Source organism: Microcaecilia unicolor, chromosome 11 (genome assembly GCF_901765095.1).
Source record: "Microcaecilia unicolor chromosome 11, aMicUni1.1, whole genome shotgun sequence".
NCBI lineage: Eukaryota > Metazoa > Chordata > Amphibia > Gymnophiona > Siphonopidae > Microcaecilia > Microcaecilia unicolor.
Genome location: NC_044041.1, coordinates 118,319,262 through 118,337,573, shown reverse-complemented (window position 1 = coordinate 118,337,573; position 18,312 = coordinate 118,319,262). Strand labels below are relative to the sequence as shown.

General features: G+C 48.7%; 1 protein-coding gene across 1 annotated transcript; it reads left to right on the top strand.

The window, feature by feature from the left end:
* The first annotated feature begins 585 nt into the window (after window positions 1-585).
* On the top strand, window positions 586-8,737 carry TMEM151A (transmembrane protein 151A). Its single transcript, XM_030219299.1, has 2 exons — window positions 586-645; window positions 6,278-8,737. Exons 1-2 carry the CDS (start codon window positions 586-588, stop codon window positions 7,646-7,648), a joined length of 1,431 nt encoding a protein of 476 aa, XP_030075159.1. The 3' UTR covers window positions 7,649-8,737.
* The last annotated feature ends 9,575 nt before the right edge of the window (window positions 8,738-18,312 follow it).

Here is an 18,312-nt window from a genome sequence, read left to right as displayed (position 1 = left end):
GCAGCAGCAGGCTGGGTGTGTGATGATGGTGTGTGCGCGCAGGAGAGGGAGGGGTGAGGGTATCCTGGACGCGCAGAGGGAGCTCTAGCCGATGGCTAGCGCAGGAAGAGCAGCCGGGCTGAGCGCTAGCAGAGAAGCCATTCGAATGCATAGGAAGCGTGGGGGGCGATCCCTGGTGTAAGGGGGCAGAAATCGGGGGGGGGGGGGTGAACCCTAGTTCACTGGGGCCGAGGTGGATATTGGAGGGGGGGGGGGGCGATCGGTGGTTCACAGGGGATCGGGGCAGATATAGAGGAGCCATCCCTGGTTCACTGGGGGCCGGGACAGAAATAGGTGGGAGGGGATCCGAGTAGGAATCGGGGGCGTTGCTCCGTTTCCTAGCTCCGTTGTTCAGATCGCCGGCGATGGGGCTCCACCTGGGGCCGGGGCGGGGGGCAGAGGGCAGTGCATCCCATGCTGGAAGGTGAGAGGAAGGCTGGGCTCTGCCTCCTGCCCGCGCCCTCCTAAGATGCCCGGACTCCTGCACGGCCTCAGCCGCCCTCCTCCTTCTCACCGGCGGCTCTACCTGGAAGGCTCCGAAGAATCATGCTTGGCTTAATCGGCAATGGCGAGACACCTACTTTGAACCAAGACGGCAGGGAGGAGGTAGGCATCCATCCAGCCCTCCCTTTCTCTGTTTTGATTCCCTGATGCCTTTCACAATGGGTAGGGGGTGGGGAGTTTGGGTTTCACTGGCTATGTCTGATGCCACCTTTGTGCCCTGGAGAGATCCAGCCCTTTCCTTCGTCGCCCAACAAGAAATGCAAGGCGGAGAGGGAGATTCTTCAGCCGGGGGTGAAAGAGAGTGGTTGGGAATGACAGAGAAATATAATGACGCTCCAAATAATGGCAGGGAACAGAAAGAGGTGGGAAGTAACAGAGGAGGTGGGATGGAAAAGGGATGAAGGAGAGAATGGCGTGTAGGAATTGCCAGTAACCTGAAATTCACCCCCCCCCCCCTTCTATGATACACCCTAGGAGATGTATTTCCCCAGCAGGATCGGTCCTGTAGATTTCTACCTGCTAGCTTCCTATGCACAACCGTGTGCTTCCTGGTGCCATGGAAGGACAAGGCACCGTACATCCTCTGCAATGCAGCACAAGTCAGCATGTTCACTGGTCCAAGGCTAGGGCTCAGCAGAAAACCAGACATGCAAGGAACATGGGAGGGCAGGATAAAAAAGAGGGGAAATGCAGTGTATCCTAAAAGAGAAGGTAACAGGGAAGGAGGGCTGGTGGAAATGTTTGTTTTCCCTTGCTTCTCTTGGTCCCAGGGTCTGCCGGGACTTCTTTGCAGAGATCTTCAGCACCTCTGCCCCCCCTTCCCCTTAGCTCTCTTGGGGTCTTTACCCTGGATCCCTTTCTCAGTGCTTTTGAGGTCTGAAAATACTTTTGTCACTGGGAGTTTTGGTGGACACCAGGAACAGATGCCCAGCAGAGATTATAGGAACCAGACCAGTGCCAGGATTCAAGCATGGGACAGTGACACAGAGAGCTTAGCGACAGAAGCAAAACACTGATCACAACAAAATGGGAAACTATGAATGGGTGGACTGAATGAGCCACCAGCACCTTCTGTTTCTAAAGGAGAAAGGCAAAGCCTCCCCCTTGATTAAAACACAAATCTTTATGAAATACATGCCTTGAAGTAAGACATCAGGCGTTTCCCCTTTCCTGCCCCACTTGCAAAATCTGGAACCTATTAAGTGGACAGAACCTTGCATCTGTCCAGGGCACCACCTTAGGGCCCACTCCCTGGAGTGGACAAGCAAACAAACATAACCTTAGCAGATGTGGCATTGGTAGGAAGCTGGAAAACTGCTCATATACTGAGTTGGGGGCATCCTGTAGGGAGGGGCTTCTTAAGGGTCCCTACCATGGACAGTGTGTCAAAGGAAGAAACAGAGACAAAATTCAGTACAGGTGGACTGAATAACGAGATACAGCATCTCACAAGCAAGCCACTGGGGTGTTAGGCTCCTAATAATTTGTCCTTTATCCCTACACATTTAAGGGGACGAACATGCCAGTCACGTTAATTTGCTCCCAAGGAAATTGAACCCCATTATATGGGACAAACTGAGGTCTCCTTAGCATGCCTCTAGTGATCTGAAGCCACATCCAATTTATGCTTTCCATGTGTGGAGGGTCTGAGGAGGACCATGGAGGAGTTCAGCCCCAGGCTATCATATTTCTTTGGGGGAAAATAGAGGCACCCCAGTGGTGTAGACAGCACTGTGATTTTAGCAGGGCCCAAGGTTAGCATGGGCAGGCAATAAGCATACACTGCAATGCCCCTCTTCCCCACCAGTCTCTCCCTGTCTTCTCTTATCCCTCTCCATAACAGTTTTTCTCTCTCTCTCTTTCGTTTCCTCATCCTGTGCCCAGCAGTTTCTTCTGTTGCCCCTCTTTTTCACCAGTCTCTCTCAGTCCCCTAACCCATCCTCTGCAGTCTCTCCCAATGCCTCTCTTCTTTACCACTCTCTGTCCCCAGCAGCTCTTCTTTAGTTTCCCTATTCTGTCCTTTCCTCAACAATCTTTACTTTTCAATGGCCCTCTTTCCAAACGTTTTTGTCCTTTTCTCCCCATCCTGTTCCTCAGTAGTCTCTCTCAAAACTATTGCCTTCCCCTTCAGTCACTTTTAGTAAGAAAGAGGCTAAGCCAGCTGCCTCTTCCACTCTTTGGCCCAAGGGGCAACCTACAGCACTGTCACACTTTCTTTTTGGCCTGTACAGTACAAACACTGCGACTGCCTTTTCACCCTCAGCCCATGTAGTGTGGCCACTGACTGCTTCTTCCCTTTAGGCATCAGACCACATGACCCTGATCCCTGAGCCACCTCACCCCTGTGACACCTGTAGACATGGCTGCTGACCCCACCTCTTCCAACCTTCAGGGCCACAGTGCTCTTCCCATTGCCTCACAGGATTCCCTAATTAGGTGATCCAAAGAGGCTGTACTGGGGTTTATAATCAAAGCTATAGCTCTGAACACCCACTGTAACTTAGAGGCTTCCTGAAGGTGCAAGGTGTTTCTAGAACCTGCTTTCTTTTGTTAGGCCCTTCCCCATAATTAGCTCATTTGTTGGTTCTAAGTCTAGTTTTCAGTAATAGCCACCAGGACATCCTCTTTCACCTGTTTTCGCCGTTACAAAATTGTGTTTAGAAATCTAGGGGAAAATAAAAATTTGAGCAAAAATGGGATATTCATGAGGTGTATTTGCAGACAAATAGTCTCTCTGAGGGCCTCCCAAAACTGTCCTGGGGACTCCAGAGTCAGTTAGGTTTTCAGGATCCCCACAATGAATGTGCTTGAGATAAATTTGCATAAGATAGGTCACCATTGCTTGCAGATTTACCTCATGCATATTCATTGTGAATATCCTGAAAACCTGACTGACCCTAATGGCTATAGGGTCAACTGAAACAAAAAAAAAAAAAGCAGAAGAAACCTCTTTGCAAAACTAACCAAGGAGAAACAACAGAACAAAAAAGGGGGTACAACCAGAGGTACCAACCAAGGGATATTTATTATATTTATTAATAATCACATGAAAACTATATAGTGTATATATGTATATATTAAGTCTATAAAAATGTCAGTCTTGATATTACATTTTTATAGACTTTATAGATCTTTATGGGCTATATGTTTTTCATGTGATTATTAATAAATATCCCTTGGTTGGTACCTCTGGTCGTTCTCCCTTTTAGGTCTGTAGTTTCCCCTTTGTAGGGTCAATTGAACAGTTTTAGGAACTGTCACTTTAAGATAACCCTGCAAGATTGGAGCTCAGAATCTTTTTAGTCCAGGGCTTCCCAAACCTGTCCTAGAGACTCCACAGTTAATCAGATTTTCAGGATCTCCTCAATGTATATGCATGAGATAAATCCGCATGCATCTGAGACCTAGATAAAAGCAAAACATGTGAGTGAGAACAATGCAAACCTTTTTGGCCTGGTGGTCTCCTAGAACAGGAATTAAAAGCTTAGTTTCACCAGGAATAGATGTTTGCCTAATTGGATTAGTTTTTCCTCTGCTTAAGAATTCACAGGGGCTCCATTTTGAAAAAAGCTGTCTTAAAACCAGGGGTTATTTCAACTTAGACATTGCTGAACGACATTTTTAATCTGGGTGTCCAGATGTGGAGGGATTCATCCCAGTCAGGCTTCCCATCTCACAGTTAGGTAGAGTTTGAAATGTCCAATACCAATGGAAAGATTTGATATAACCCCACAGCAAGGTGGCTACAGAACCTCAAACAAAGCCACTGGCTGGTGTGGGAAAGGAGAAGGCAGCAGCCAGCCTTCAGTCCCTCTCCTCACATTGACAGCTGGTCTTGCAGCCTGATAAATCTCTCCTGTGAGAACTGGTGCATGGCTAACAGTTAAATAATTATGGTTAGGAGAGCGTCTTAGTCAGCTTGGAAAGGGACCGCAGGTCTCCCTGGATAGCATCTATGTGTATATGAGGGTAGGAGGGGGTTTAAGTCATGAGAGAGGTGATAACCCCTATAAAATAGCCATGCCCCCAAATTTAGCAACCTGTAGGCACTGCTCAGCAATTTAAGAGACATTTAAAAGAAGCTGCACTACCTTGGCTCTTCCAAATACTCTCTTGGTCTTCAGGTGTCATGTGTCTTCCTTCTGTTGCACTAGTATGTTATTTTAATTCTGTCACTGCCTCACCACTGAACTCACTTCTGTGTGGGGTGCAATGCCTTTTACTGAATTAAGGGAATTTTCCATAAATGACTGTGTACCATTCTTGGGTTTCCTTAAACTAAGTGAGTAATCGGACATAACCCAAGGTAGGGGCATGGGTCTTCTGTCTCCCATTACCAAGGGCAGTTCCCTTATGGAAACAAGCAGCCAACCTCTTCCCCACATCATCTGCCACTTTCATAACGAAACATTTCTTTCACTAATAACCACTGAAAGTCAGAAAAGCACTAGGTTAGTAATGGAGCAAGAGGAACAGCATCCAGGGACTGGGAGCCAAGTATAGAATTATCCATTCTTAGTGTAGCCATTTTCCCAACCAACCCTGCTCACTCTGTTCTCCAATAGAAGGCTGGGCTGTCGCCCAACCAGAAGCCTTGCTGCTAGGCCCAAGAAGCCCTTCTCCATTTCAAAGCTGAAATATTTCTTTTAATTGCACAGACTTATGCATTAACTGATAATGGATGCAGCTAGGAAGCTAAGTGATCTCAGCTGCATTTCCAGAAAAAAGACACAACCCTCCCCCCCCCCCCCCCCCTTCAAACAACAAAAGCACAGCGAACCTTTTAAATGTAGTCAGTAGGTAATTAGCACAGAAAGGCAAGTGGAAGGTCAGAAGGCAGTAATCACAGAATTGTCATTTTTAATGGGTTCTTAAGTTAGTCACCTTAATTAGCTGGTATTGGGGGTGGTGGGAAGAGGTGTCACTAGCTTGCGGCCTTCTTATCCAGGGTCTCTCATTCCTTACCATTTGCTGCCTAATGGTTAGGAGAGACATTTTAATATATATTCTGAGGAAAAGGGGAGGTTTTGAAGGCAGCAACTAATGGATAACTCAGCCTGAAAAACAAGTCAGAGGAACATACCCTAAGGGCTTTCAGTCTGAACTCAAAACCTTCAGATCCACTCTCCAGATAGGCATTTACATCAAAGGCCCTGTCCTTTAACTCTCAATGAGGCCCTGCTCCATCTATCAAGAATGCACTCAAAGGGTCTGCTCAGTCACCCCTAGCCCCTGTCTCTCGGGTGTCCATTCAAAAGGCCCCCACCCCTTAACATAACTTGCCTTTAGTTACTACTGAAAAAGGCTTGAGCAAAATCCAAACCCTGTCATCTCTCATGTGTGCTCACAGCCCCCCTTCCTCTATGAGGTTCACTATGCCCCATTTACAATGAGGGGCTACCTGCAGCAGTGGCAGCTTGCCCAGCGAAAAGGTTGCTCCTGGGAAAATCCATACATCATAAAACACTGTTTGTTTGTTTCTTTATTTTGCCTTTGTCAGGGCACAAAGAGATAGACCCACACACACAGAATCACATCCCTCCAGTAGGAGAGGGTTTGGGGCGGGGGGAGGGGGGGTGCCAGGCCAGGGTGACCTCCCTCCCTTGCTGTCTGCTGTCTGTTCTGTACAGGGAGGCTGCATATGGGGCTGATCTTTCTCTTATTAGGTATTGATCGCTTGCCTTTTTTTCTTGTTTACTTATAAGTGCATTATCTGTTCTTTCGATTTGAGCAGCAGAGGCCTCTAAAGCAATCCCTGAGCAGCTCCCTCTGCCGAGAGTCCCACTGGAAATGCCTGGTGCTCAGCTTACTCATGTATGGCTGCTTCGGTGTTGTGGGCTGGTGCCGCCTGGCCAAGGTGACACGATTGGCCTTCGATGGGACCTACCGGGGTGAGTCCACCATCTACCATGACAGCCCCTGCTCCAGTGGCTACATCTACATCCCGCTGGCCTTCCTTGGCATGCTGTATGTGGTATACCTGGTCGAGTGCTGGCACTGCTTCACCAGGAACGAGATGCGGCACAGGATGGACATTGGCAGTGTCTATGAGAAGATCCAGAGGATGCAGCGTGCCACCCCCTGCATCTGGTGGAAGGCCATCAGCTACCACTACATTCGGAGGACCCGGCAGGTAACCCGGTACCGCAACGGGGATGCCTACACCACCACCCAGGTCTACCACGAGAGGGTCAACACACATGTGGCTGAGTCTGAGTTTGACTACTCACGGCATGGTGTGAAGGATGTCTCCAAGGAACTGCTGGGCCTATTGGATTATCCCGTCACCAAGCTCCGCTTCACCAAATGCTTTAGCTTCTCTAGCTCGGATGCAGAGAGCTCTTACCTGACCCAGCGGGCCAGGTTCTTCAGTGAGAATGAAGGGCTGGATGATTACATGGAGGCCCGGGAGGGCATGCACTTAAAAAATGTGGACTTCAGGGAGCACATGGTGGCTTTTCCGGACCCAGGCCGCCCTCCCTGGTATACTCGTCGATGCGTCTTTTGGGTGGCTTCCTTGTTCATGCTATCCTGGCCCTTGAGGGTCTTGACGGAGTACCGGACCGCCAATGTACACTACCATGTGGAAAAACTGTTCGGGATGGACGATGGCACTATGACCCCAGAGGAGGCAGCTTGTTGCAGGAGAATCTCCAGGGTGAACACCATTGACATGACGGAGCTGGAGTGGCACATCAGGTCCAACCAGCAAATAGTGCCCAGCTACTCTGAGGCAATCCTGATGGAGTCCACGGTGGCCAACAGCAGCTATACCACCTATGTGCAGAACTGCCAGCGCTGCCGCCGAACTGTGAGCAGTAACTCCCTGCCATCCCAGCGCATCACCCGCCTGCCGCACACCCGCCTACCCTTCAGCAGGAGTCGCTTCTCCCTGGGGGGGCGTCTGCAGACGGCACGGGGAGCTGGCGGTGGGTGCATGCTGCGGAGTTTCAGTGGGCATGTGGGTGACCGCTCTGAGACTCAGCCCCTGGAGAACCCGCCGTGCTATCGTGAAGCCCTCTGCTTCCCTGTGCTCATTGTACATGGAGACGAACGCTGCCACGGGGATGGGGTGGGGCTTGCACAGAACAGTGCTCCACTCTGATTCCTACCCATGGTCTTCCCCAGCCCTTGAAAAGAGGGAGCATTTCATGTCACCTTGCACAAGACCTGCAAGACAAAAAAAAACAAAACAAAAAAAAATTCACCTATCTTGAGAACTGTACCCAGACACTTGCAAAGCTCTGATGAGGGCAGAAGACCCAGCTATTATGAGAATAAACACCAATGGGACCTTTAAGCACTAGAATGCCTACGTGAAAATTGACTCTGTAGGCATGAAACCAAGTGGTCAGCTGTGTCTGCTGGACATTTCACTGCCATAGTAGTAGGAAGGGGGGCTACCCCCAACCTAATTTTTCAGCATTTGGCATCTACAGCTATCCCTCAGTTACTGGCTGTAATGGGAAAAACTTCCCTTCCATCCAGGGCTGGTAATTACCTGGAGCTTGGAAAGATAGGCATTAGAACTCATAACAGCCTAATGGAGGGCATAGTTGGTCCTGGAGGAATGTAGAGGAGATTTACAGGATGATAGGATGAGTTCCGTCTGTTCAAACAAAACAAAATTACCATGTTTTGCCTTGGGATTGTGTTTTACAACAGGGGATAAATTTAGTTTAAAAAAATTACACTCCCTCCTGACTAGGTGTTCCTGAATTTTGAAATGTTAATGAGACACCAGCCGTCTGCCTCTTTACTAGGGTTTCCGACTAGCTCCAGATTCTCCTGACAGCCTAATCTAAGCCTGGATTTACCCCCACTGCATGCAGACACTTGTAGTCCTGCTTTTCTTCTCCGACATGATAAGGAAATGAGAACTACAATTCCATGCATGCAATGGGGGTCGACCCTGACCTGAATTAACCTTATTGAGGGCTATACCAAAGGCTGTGTGAGCGCTGCAGCTGCACAGGGCACAGTTGTGGAGGGATGAAAATTTCAATGCCCTCATTATGGCACATATACGGTGCGTTGCTTATATACTTCTGCTGGCATACCCTTGCTCTTCCTCCCAGGTCCAGCCCACTGGGCTTCCTCTCATTGGTGTGCCACTGCTACTACTGCTTATTGCTTCTGGTGCTCAGAGAAAAGGGGAGGAGCCAGCCAGGACTGCACCACCTCCCTGATTGGCTCCCAGCTTTGTGATATACAACTAGCTGTGCCATATACAGTAGTTGCTTGTGTTCATTGGAAGGCTGGAAGCCAGTGAGGGAGGGCAGTAAGTTCCTGGCTTGCTCCTTCCCCTTTCTTTGAATGTCAGTGAGCAACAGCTGCTTGAAAGCCTGAGTCTACTCTAATCCATGAAGACTTGTACACTGCACTAATCCCAGCAAAAATGTTCAAAGTGGTTCACTTCTTAAGAGAATTACACAAAAAAATGAGGAATTGCATCAAAAATCAGCAGAAAAGAAAGCATAAAAATCCTAAAATGTATCAAACAAAAAAGTTTTCACCTTCCTTATCAATTGCATATACTTTACTTCTAATTGAATATATGAAGGAAGTTTATTCCAGATACCAACAGCCTGGAAAGAGAACATAGCTTCAAATTGGTGTTTCAAACGTACATCATTAAATGCTGGAAATTTCAATAAAAGGGTATCTCGTACCTGAAAAGAAGTATAAAATGAGCATGAAAAGAATTGAATGAGCGATTCCAAAGTACTATCATACAATACATGAAAAATCATGCAAACAACTTTAAAAACAAGCAAACATCACTGGAGAAGTTGGAGTGGGACAGTTCTTCCTTACTTCTAATACAAAAACTTCAGTCTATGTATATAAAATGATTCTAACCAAGGGTACCGGGAACTGAGAGTTTGAAATGGAGGAGGGAATCATGGGAGACGAGTTGCACAGGGTGAAATTCTAGCTTGGTTCAGTGCTGGCCTTGTCAGGCAAATCTGAAGCTGGTTGGCAGCCCTATTTTCTATGTCTCTGTTATTAACAATAATTCCTTCTCATTAATTATTTAAATACATTTTCTGTGATGCCCTTCCAAAGTGTTGAATTCATTTACAGTTTATCATATATAATCTATGGCTGTGTGTACTGTTGCTGCCCAGGGCCACTTCCCTCTCTGAGCAGCTAATCTAGGGCTTTCTGACAAGCACAATCATGGAGGCCGCAGCCACCTCTAAAGTGCATCAGGTGGAAGCAGTTACCTGGGCACCAACAGATCGAGGCGAGGGTGGAGGTAATGATGAACCTCCTCTACCCTTCCAAAAGATTCTAGGGCTTGGCAAGCAGTAAGGCTGCCAGCGGGCTCCATTGTTTACCACAATAAACTAGTCCAATCCTGGTCTCCACACCCCCACCCTTCATGGCTTGCTGGGATTTGTAACTGTGGTCCCTCTAAGAAAAACAAGGGACAAAGTCCCAGCACATAATTGAGAGAGAGGGGAATGGAGCTAAAGCAAGACTAGATCATAGAAAATGGAGCCAGTTGGTAGTCCAGTTATGGCCCGAAAAAGAAGAAATTGGAAGGAAGGAGATATTAGCAGGGGGCTAGTGAAAATATACCTACAGTATTCTGATTAACTTCCTACCTTAATGCATTACTGTATCTGCACAACCACTTTGGCTGAGAAGGCCAGGGTTTGTTTGTAACACTATCCCCTCCCCCACCAAACTGAAATCTGGGGAGGGGGGCAGTCCTGATGTTGTTAAGCTTAATGGAAGCTATAAGCCCCAGCTGTGACAGCCTCACCCACTCCTCCATCCATGCTGCATCCCCCACCCCTATTCACCCAGCAATGAGTCGCTGGCTTTTTACATTTTGGAAATAAAAAGTAATCATGTGTATCCAAATGGAGTCCTGTGTTGTCCTGATCTTGGCTTTTTGTTTAAAAACAAACAAATAAAAAAAAGATATAGAAGGCATGTGCAGAGAAGAAGCCCAGTTTGCCCATTTATATCTTCCTACTGAATCCAGACAGAGATACCAAGTTATCAGTTCCAGGCTGCAAATCTAGTGGCAATCCTGGATTTCTAACTACCCCATCCTAGTGCATTATGGGACTTGCCTCACTGATTTCAATAGGCAGGATCAGGCACTACAAATCCCACACTGCTTTGGGATGGAAGTTCAAAACCAGGGCTGGCCAAAATGTCTCCAGCCTTGAACTGGGTGATTTGGCATCTCTGCCCAGAGCCTCCAAGTTACCCAGTCCTAGGAGGGAGGATTTAGGCCAGTCCTGGATTCCAAGCAACCCCCCCCCCCCCCCCCCCCCATTCTGGTGCATTTCAATGGGTAGAAATCCCACACTGCTTTGGGATGTAAGTTGAAAACCAGGACTGGCCGAAAAGCCTTCCTCCTGGAACTGGGTAACTTGGCAGTTCCAGTGTGGTAAATTTAAAACGAATCTGAGAAAATTTTTCTTCACCCAACGTGTAATTAGACTCTGGAATTCGTTGCCGGAGAACATGGTACGGGCGGTTAGCTTGACGGAGTTTTAAAAGGGGTTAGATAGATTCCTAAAGGACAAGTCCATAGACCGCTATTAAATGGACTTGGAAAAATTCCGCATTTTTAGGTATAACTTGTCTGGAATGTTTTTACGTTTGGGGAGCGTGCCAGGTGCCCTTGACCTGGATTGGCCACTGTCGGTGACAGGATGCTGGGCTAGATGGACCTTTGGTCTTTCCCAGTATGGCACTACTTATGTACTTATGTACTTATGATATGCTATCTTCTTTCTGTAAATACAGTCAAAGCAGTTTACATATACATACTCCATTTTTTTTTTTTTTTTTTGCAGGTACTTTTCGCTGCATATGTCTAGTAGCGCTATAGAAATGATAAGTAGTAGTAGTACTTTTCTGTCCCTAATGGGCTCACAATCTAAGGTTATTTGTCCCTATGGAACAATGGTCTATTGATCCCCACTGCCTGTCTCTGACAGTGGGCAGTCTGGTCAATTGGAAGATCCTGAAGATCTATTCTCTGTTTTTTCTTAAAAAAAAAAAAAGTGGTGATGCTCTCCCACCCCTCACCCCCCCCCCCCCTGCTAAGCTAATAAGTATTGAAGTTAGGACGTGTCCTTCAGTAACTTGTCCAAACCTTTGAAAAAGCCAGTTGTGTGTGTATTAACTACTGTATATCCTCAAAGATGCCAAGATACACTGTTCCAGGAGGGAGAATTTTTAGCTGGTCCTGGTTTTGAACTTACATCCCAATGCTGTGTGGATTTGTAGTACCCGATCCTGCCCATTGAAATCAACGCTGCAAGCACCATAATGCACCAGAAACCTCTAGCCTGGAGCTGAGTAACCTAGCATCTCTGAATCCTCTGGCAATTAACGCTGCCGTTTAATTGATAATGGACTGAAAAAAATCCAGGCCAGTGTTTAAAATGATATAACCGGGCCAGACAGTGCTGCTGAAAATCTGGTGAGACCACTGCAGTACTATGGGGTTAGTGCCAGGGTGGTCCAGGATTTATCCAGTTAGTGATGATTTTCAGCTGCTAACAAGGTACAATTCCAGTAAAATTACGATGGTGAAAAGGCAGTCCTAACTTTATCTAGTTAGTTATCTGGGCACCAGTTTAAATATCGGCTGGCACCCAGATAGCTGCCAGCAGCCAGTCAAGACCCGGATATTCAGTTTCAGGGTCTGTATTAGGCCTAGCATTTAAAATCGAGGTCATATTCTGCCCATGATTAGCTCTACTGTGGGCTGAGTATTAGCCCTATATTTACTAACCCCCTGTTTACTAAATCGTGCTAGCAGCTGCCACAAGGCATAGCCAACACAGCCCATTCAAAGTGATTGGGCTGTGTCGGCATTAGCGCACAGCAGCCACTAGTGAAACTTAGTAAAATTTCTTTATTTCTTTACATCTGCTACCTGTTAGTTTCAAGGACATAATAGTGTTTGACAGGATAATAACCATTGCACCTTACTCAGTTTTATAAACTTCTATAATATTCCCTCTCAGTCATTTTTTCTTTAAGCCAAGGTGAAATTAGGCCTTACCTGCTAATTTTCTTTCCTCTAGACCAGTGATGGCGAACCTATGGCACGCGTGCCAGAGAGGGCATGCGCGCCTTCGCCTCAGCCAGTTCCAGCCCCCCTCCGAATAAAAGTCATACCTGCTCGGGGTTAAGGTGGCAACAGCAGTGAAAAGCGCTGGCTTGGCGTACCTTCAGCCCTCCCTTCTGTCTCTCAAGCTCTGGTCCCGCCCTCATTTCCTGTTTCCGCAAGGGCGGGACCAGAGCTTGAGAGACAGAAGGGAAGGCTGAAAGTGCGCCGAGCCAGCACGCTTTTCACTGCCGACGCCGCCTTAACCCCAACCAGGTATGACTTTTAAATTTCGGAGGGGGGCCCTGGTGATGGGAGGGAGGGCGGCCGGCCGGCCTGTCTGCCTGCCTGCCTAGTGCTCAGAGGGCCTGCGGCCTGCCTGGTGCTCGGAGGGCCTGCCCGGTGCTGGGAGGAAGGGAGGGATGCATGCCTAGTGCTGGGAGGGAGGGCGGGCAGGAGGGCAGCAGCCCCAACGAGAAAAACCTAACGGGAGGTGCAGACCTCCTGTTAGGTTTTCCACGGTGACTTCCTCGGAAAACGGTAGTGCATCGCATCGGATTAGTATTTTAATACTAATTTGCTCATTTGCATACCATTTTCATTGTCTGCTACTATGACAGGAAAATGCCCTTTTGTGCATGTCCCCGGTTTACTACTTGCATTCTAAACTGACTAGAACCAGTTTAAAACCCACGTTGCTGTTATTCAGGTTAAATTGCCCTGTTGGCACTTTGCGATAAATAATTAGATTTTGGGTTGCTGTTTGGGCACTCGGTCTCTGAAAGGTTCGCCATCACTGCTCTAGACCCTCCAGACCGGTCAAGACGCTTGGGTTATGCACGCCTACCAGCAGAGGGAGAGTGAGAACACTAACTTTGAACTCTGTACATATAACCTGTGCCAGTATACGCCTAGCAAAGCAGAGAAAACTCAACACACAATTAGAAACTAAAAATAAACCCCTGTACCTGGAATCCCAAGGAAACTGAAGTGTGCTTAAGCAGACTGAACGCAAACAGCGCCCCTTAGTGCACCAGTCTAGAGTCAAGGAAACATCCCCGACATTGACCAAAAATGAAAGAAACATACTATGAAACAGCCATAGCAGAATACAGGCTCAAAAAAGATATCTGACAAATACGGGCAGGCTCTTGACCGGTCTGGAGGGTCTAGAGGAAAGAAAATTAGCAGGTAAGGCCTAATTTCACCTTCCTCAGCAACCCTCCAGACCGGTCAAGACGCTTGGGCAGTACCAAAGCAGTATAAGATTAAGGGCGGGACCTCCGAAACCCAGAGGTCAACACAGCAGCTCCAAAACCGGCATCCTCCTTTGCCTGGACGTCAATTCTATAATGCTGCACAAAGGAATGCATAGAAGACCAAGCCGCTGCCTTACAAATGTCCATAGATCGCTACTAAATGGACTTGGGAAAAATCCACAATTTCGGGAATAACTTGTATAAAATATTTGTACGTTTGGGTAGCTTGCCAGGTGCCCTTGACCTGGATTGGCCGCTGTCGGGGACAGGATGCTGGGCTCGATGGACCTTTGGTCTTTTCCCAGTATGGCATTACTTATGTACTAATGTCTTATGGAGGAATAAAACTACTCTCTGCCCAGGAAGCAGCTACCCCCCTGGGTAGAATGCGCCTTAAGCACCGATGGCACCGCATGCCTCTTCAACAAATAGGCAGAACCAATAGCCTCCTTTAACCACCGAGCAAGAATTGCCTTGGAGGCTTCCTCACCTTTCTTAGGACCTCCAAACAAAACAAACAACCTATCTGAGGCCTGAAAATCCTGAGTCCTGCGCAAGTAAGAACGCAAAATGCGCCTAACATCCAACTTGGCCAAGCGACGTTGAGAATGATCACCTGATCGATCACCCAACACTGGCAATGAAATCACCTGATTCACATGAAATGTGAACACCTTTGGCAAGAAGGAAGGCACCGTCTGCAATGTAACTTTCTCCTTAGAGAATGACAAGAAAGGCTCCCTACAAGACAAAGCCTGAAGCTCCGAAATTCTGCGCGCTGAAGAAATGGCTACCAAGAAACTGCCTTCAGAGTATGATCTTTACAGGTGCTGGAATCCGAAGGCTCAAACGGAGGACCTACCAGTGCCTCTAAAACTAGGTTCAAATCCCACGGAAGAACCACCGGACGATGCGGCGAAGACCGACTAATGAAGAGACTACTCTCTGGGATCTAACGTGCCTGCTCAGAAAGTCTGCACTCACGTTGTCTACACCTGCCACGTGCACTGCCGAGAGATCCTGAACATGCACTTCCAGCTCAGTAACTGTGCCACCTCTACGGCCAGCGCTCGGCTCCTTGTTCTCCCTTGCTGATTTACATAAGCGACGGCTGTGGCATCAGAAAGAATCCTGACTGCCCTGCCTTCAAGAAGGAACTGAAAGGACTGAAGAGCCAACCGAATTGCTCGCATCTCCAGCCGGTTGATGGACCAGCGAGCTTCCTCCAATGACCCTGGGCCACCTGCCCCAGGCAATGACCTCTCCAGCCCCTCAGACTCACATCCGTGGTGAGAACTACGCAGTCCAGAGAGTCCAACAGCATGCCCTTCACTAGATTTGGAGTGTGAAGCCAACAGCACAGGCTGCGGCGAGGGGCCTCCAACAAAAGAAGCTTCTCCTCCAACTGCTGGATCTGAGGAGACCATTGATCCAACAGAGCCCCCTACAACTGACACATATGGGCCCTGGCCCAAGGGACCATCTCTATCGCTGCCGCCATCAGAACCTGAAGGTAAGAACGGGCTGAGTGAGCCCTCTGTGCACAGAGCTGCCGAATCTGACACTGCAACTTGGAAATTCGAGTGGACGTCAGAAACACCCAACCTTTCTCCATGTTGAAATGCACCCCCAGGTACTCCAGGGACTGAGAAGGTACTAGCTGACTCTTGGCCAGATTCACCACCCAGCCCAGTGACTGTAAAAAGGATACCATCCGTGCGGTCGCCTCCTCGCTTTCCGAACTCAATTTGGCTCGAATCAACCAATCGTCGAGGTAAGGATGAACCAAAATATCTTGCTTCCGCAGAGCTGCTGCCACAACCACCATGACCTTGGAAAATGTGCTTGGAGCTGTCGCAAGACCGAAGGGAAGCGCACAAAACTGGAAATGCTTCCCTAATACCTCAAAGCAAAGAAAATGATGCACCGCCTGGATGGGAATGTGCAAGTAAGCCTCTGTCAGGTCTAACGAAGTGAGAAGCTCTCCTTTCTGAACCGCCACAATAACCGAGCGTAAAGATTCCATCCGAAAAGAGGGGACCTTCAAAACTCCATTGACTCTTGAGGTCTAAAATTAGACGAAAGGAACCCTCGTTCTTGGGCACCACGAAATAAATTGAGCAGCAACCCGTTCCCCTTTCCCTTGGAGGAATGGGAACCACTTCTCCTAGGTCGATCAGACGCAACAGAGTATCTCGCAGTACTCTCGCCTTGCGCCGAGAGTGACAAGGAGACACTAGAAAGAAATCTGAAAGAGGACCATCGAACTCTAGCACGTAGCCGTCGCATACTACCTCCATCACGCACTGGTCTGAAGTAACCTGGACCCACCTCTGGTAAAACAAGCTTAACCGGGCGCCGACGCGCACCAGAGGCTGGGCCCCTGCACCATCATTGGGAAGCACGGACCGTACCGGAAGCTCCAGAGGAGGAATCCCGGCCCCCACAGCGCCCACCCCGAAAGGGCTGGGTCCTCTGGAAAAAGTGACCCCTGTGCGCTCCACTAGACCTACCCGGCCTATACCGCCTTGCTTCCCGAAATCGTCCACGCACTGATGCCACCCTGGAACCTGACTTAGGATGAAGCTCCGGAAGCTGCAGGACCTTAGCATCACCAAGTCCCCGCACCAACTTATCTAACTCCTCCCCAAAAAGCATAGAGCCTTTAAATGGGAGCGAACAAAGCTTTGACTTAGAAGCCACATCAGCAACCCACCCCCGCAACCATAGGGTTCGACGGGCTGCAACTACTAGGGTCATGTTCTTTGCAAACGCCCGTAACAAATCGTATAGCACATCCGCCAAAAAAGATGACCCCATCTCCAACTTAGCCAACTCCTGAACCCAGTATGCCCTATCAGACTCCGGGCCATCCAGAAGCCTCTCAGCCTAGCGGAAACATGCGCGAGCTACCAGACCTCCACAAACAGAAGCTTGCAACGCCAAAGCCGATAAATCAAAACTCCGCTTAAGAAAGAATTCCAACTTCCTATCCTGAGGATCTCGTAATGCAGCACCACCATCCACTGGGATAGCTGTAGCCTTAGTCACCACCATTACCACGGCATCCACTGCAGGAGGTTTCAAAGAATCTCTAACCTGACCACTCCTGCACTACCATGTCTCTCAGGTCTGCATTCATGGGGAAAGAGGGAGGGAGCCGCCAAATCCCCTTAACCAACGAATCCACCTGCTTCCCATCACCCAGCGGAACTTCCACAGGCTCAAATTTTAAAGTAGCAGACACCTGATCAATAAGCTCGGATAACTCATCCCTGTGAAAAATCCGAACTACCGAAGGGTCCTCGCCTGGCAAAGACACCTCTTTGTCCTGACTTGCCAGAGACACCTCCAGCACACTGAAATTGCCCTCCGAATCTGGGAGAGTAAAGGTCTCCAGGTCCTCTGACCACTCCAAACGCAGTCTCTTAGCTAACACACCCCCAGTCCCTTGACCAGAGGGCTGTGAGTGAGAAGGACCCGCCTTCCAGGCCTGGAACATGGCCCAAATAAAGTCTGGAGGAAACCCCATGCCTCTGGAGGCTTCTAACACTGCAGACGGACCTGGAACAGGGATTCCCTGCGCAGACTGCATCGGTTATGATCCAGCGCGGGACGAGTCCAAGATGGCGGTGGTTCCCGCCAAAATCGGGACCACCGCTGTAACGCCCACTTGTGCCGCCTCAGCCCCATCTAAACATGCGGCGGGAACCTCCACCGCTAACAGCGGAGGCACGGAGGAAGGAGGCTTGGGCTCCCTACAAAAACAGCACTGACCTCCCAGTGCGTCTAACCCCCAACGAGCGCAAAACCGGCAACGGAGGAGTTTCCCCAACATCACAAACAGCGGGGAAAGAACTAAAGCCAAACTTCCTAAATTTGTGCAAACAAACCCACACACGCGCTCACCGCAAGCCTCAGCTCTCCCAAGCAGCCACACCGAAACCAGAGAGCAGCTCTTCTTTTTTAAAAAAACTTTATTTGAGCCCCACTGCTAATGACCACAAGGCACTCAAGGCTGCCGCCCTCCCACAAGCTGAGGCACAAGGCTGCCCAAGAGGGAGAGCCAGCTAGGGGGAGGGACCCGGTCACCCAGGTGTGACACCCCACGGGGTACGAAGAAGGGCCCCACCGGACCCACCATCCCCAGGCACAGGGATTTCTTTCTTTCTTTCTTTTTTTTTATAAACTAGGGAAGAGAAAATAAAACTAACTATCCTAAGAAAATATCTAAGTCCTACCAGACCGGACAAGCTGCACAGGCTGCATGTCTACCCTCTGCTGGAGACTGAGAAATACTGGATATATATGGTTAGGCACAGGTTATATGTACAGAGTTCAAAGTTAGTGTTCTCAGTCTCCCTCTGCTGCTAGGCGTGCATAACCCAAGCATCTTGACCGGTCTGGAAGGTTGCTGAG

Excerpts from the sequence above, each read along its gene's own strand:
- TMEM151A (XM_030219299.1), top strand. The coding sequence starts at position 586 with ATGCTTGGCTTAATCGGCAATGGCGAGACACCTACTTTGAACCAAGAC. Across the intron at positions 646-6,277 it reads ACCAAGACGGCAGGGAGGAG|CAGAGGCCTCTAAAGCAATC; the intron begins GTAGGCATCCAT and ends CGATTTGAGCAG.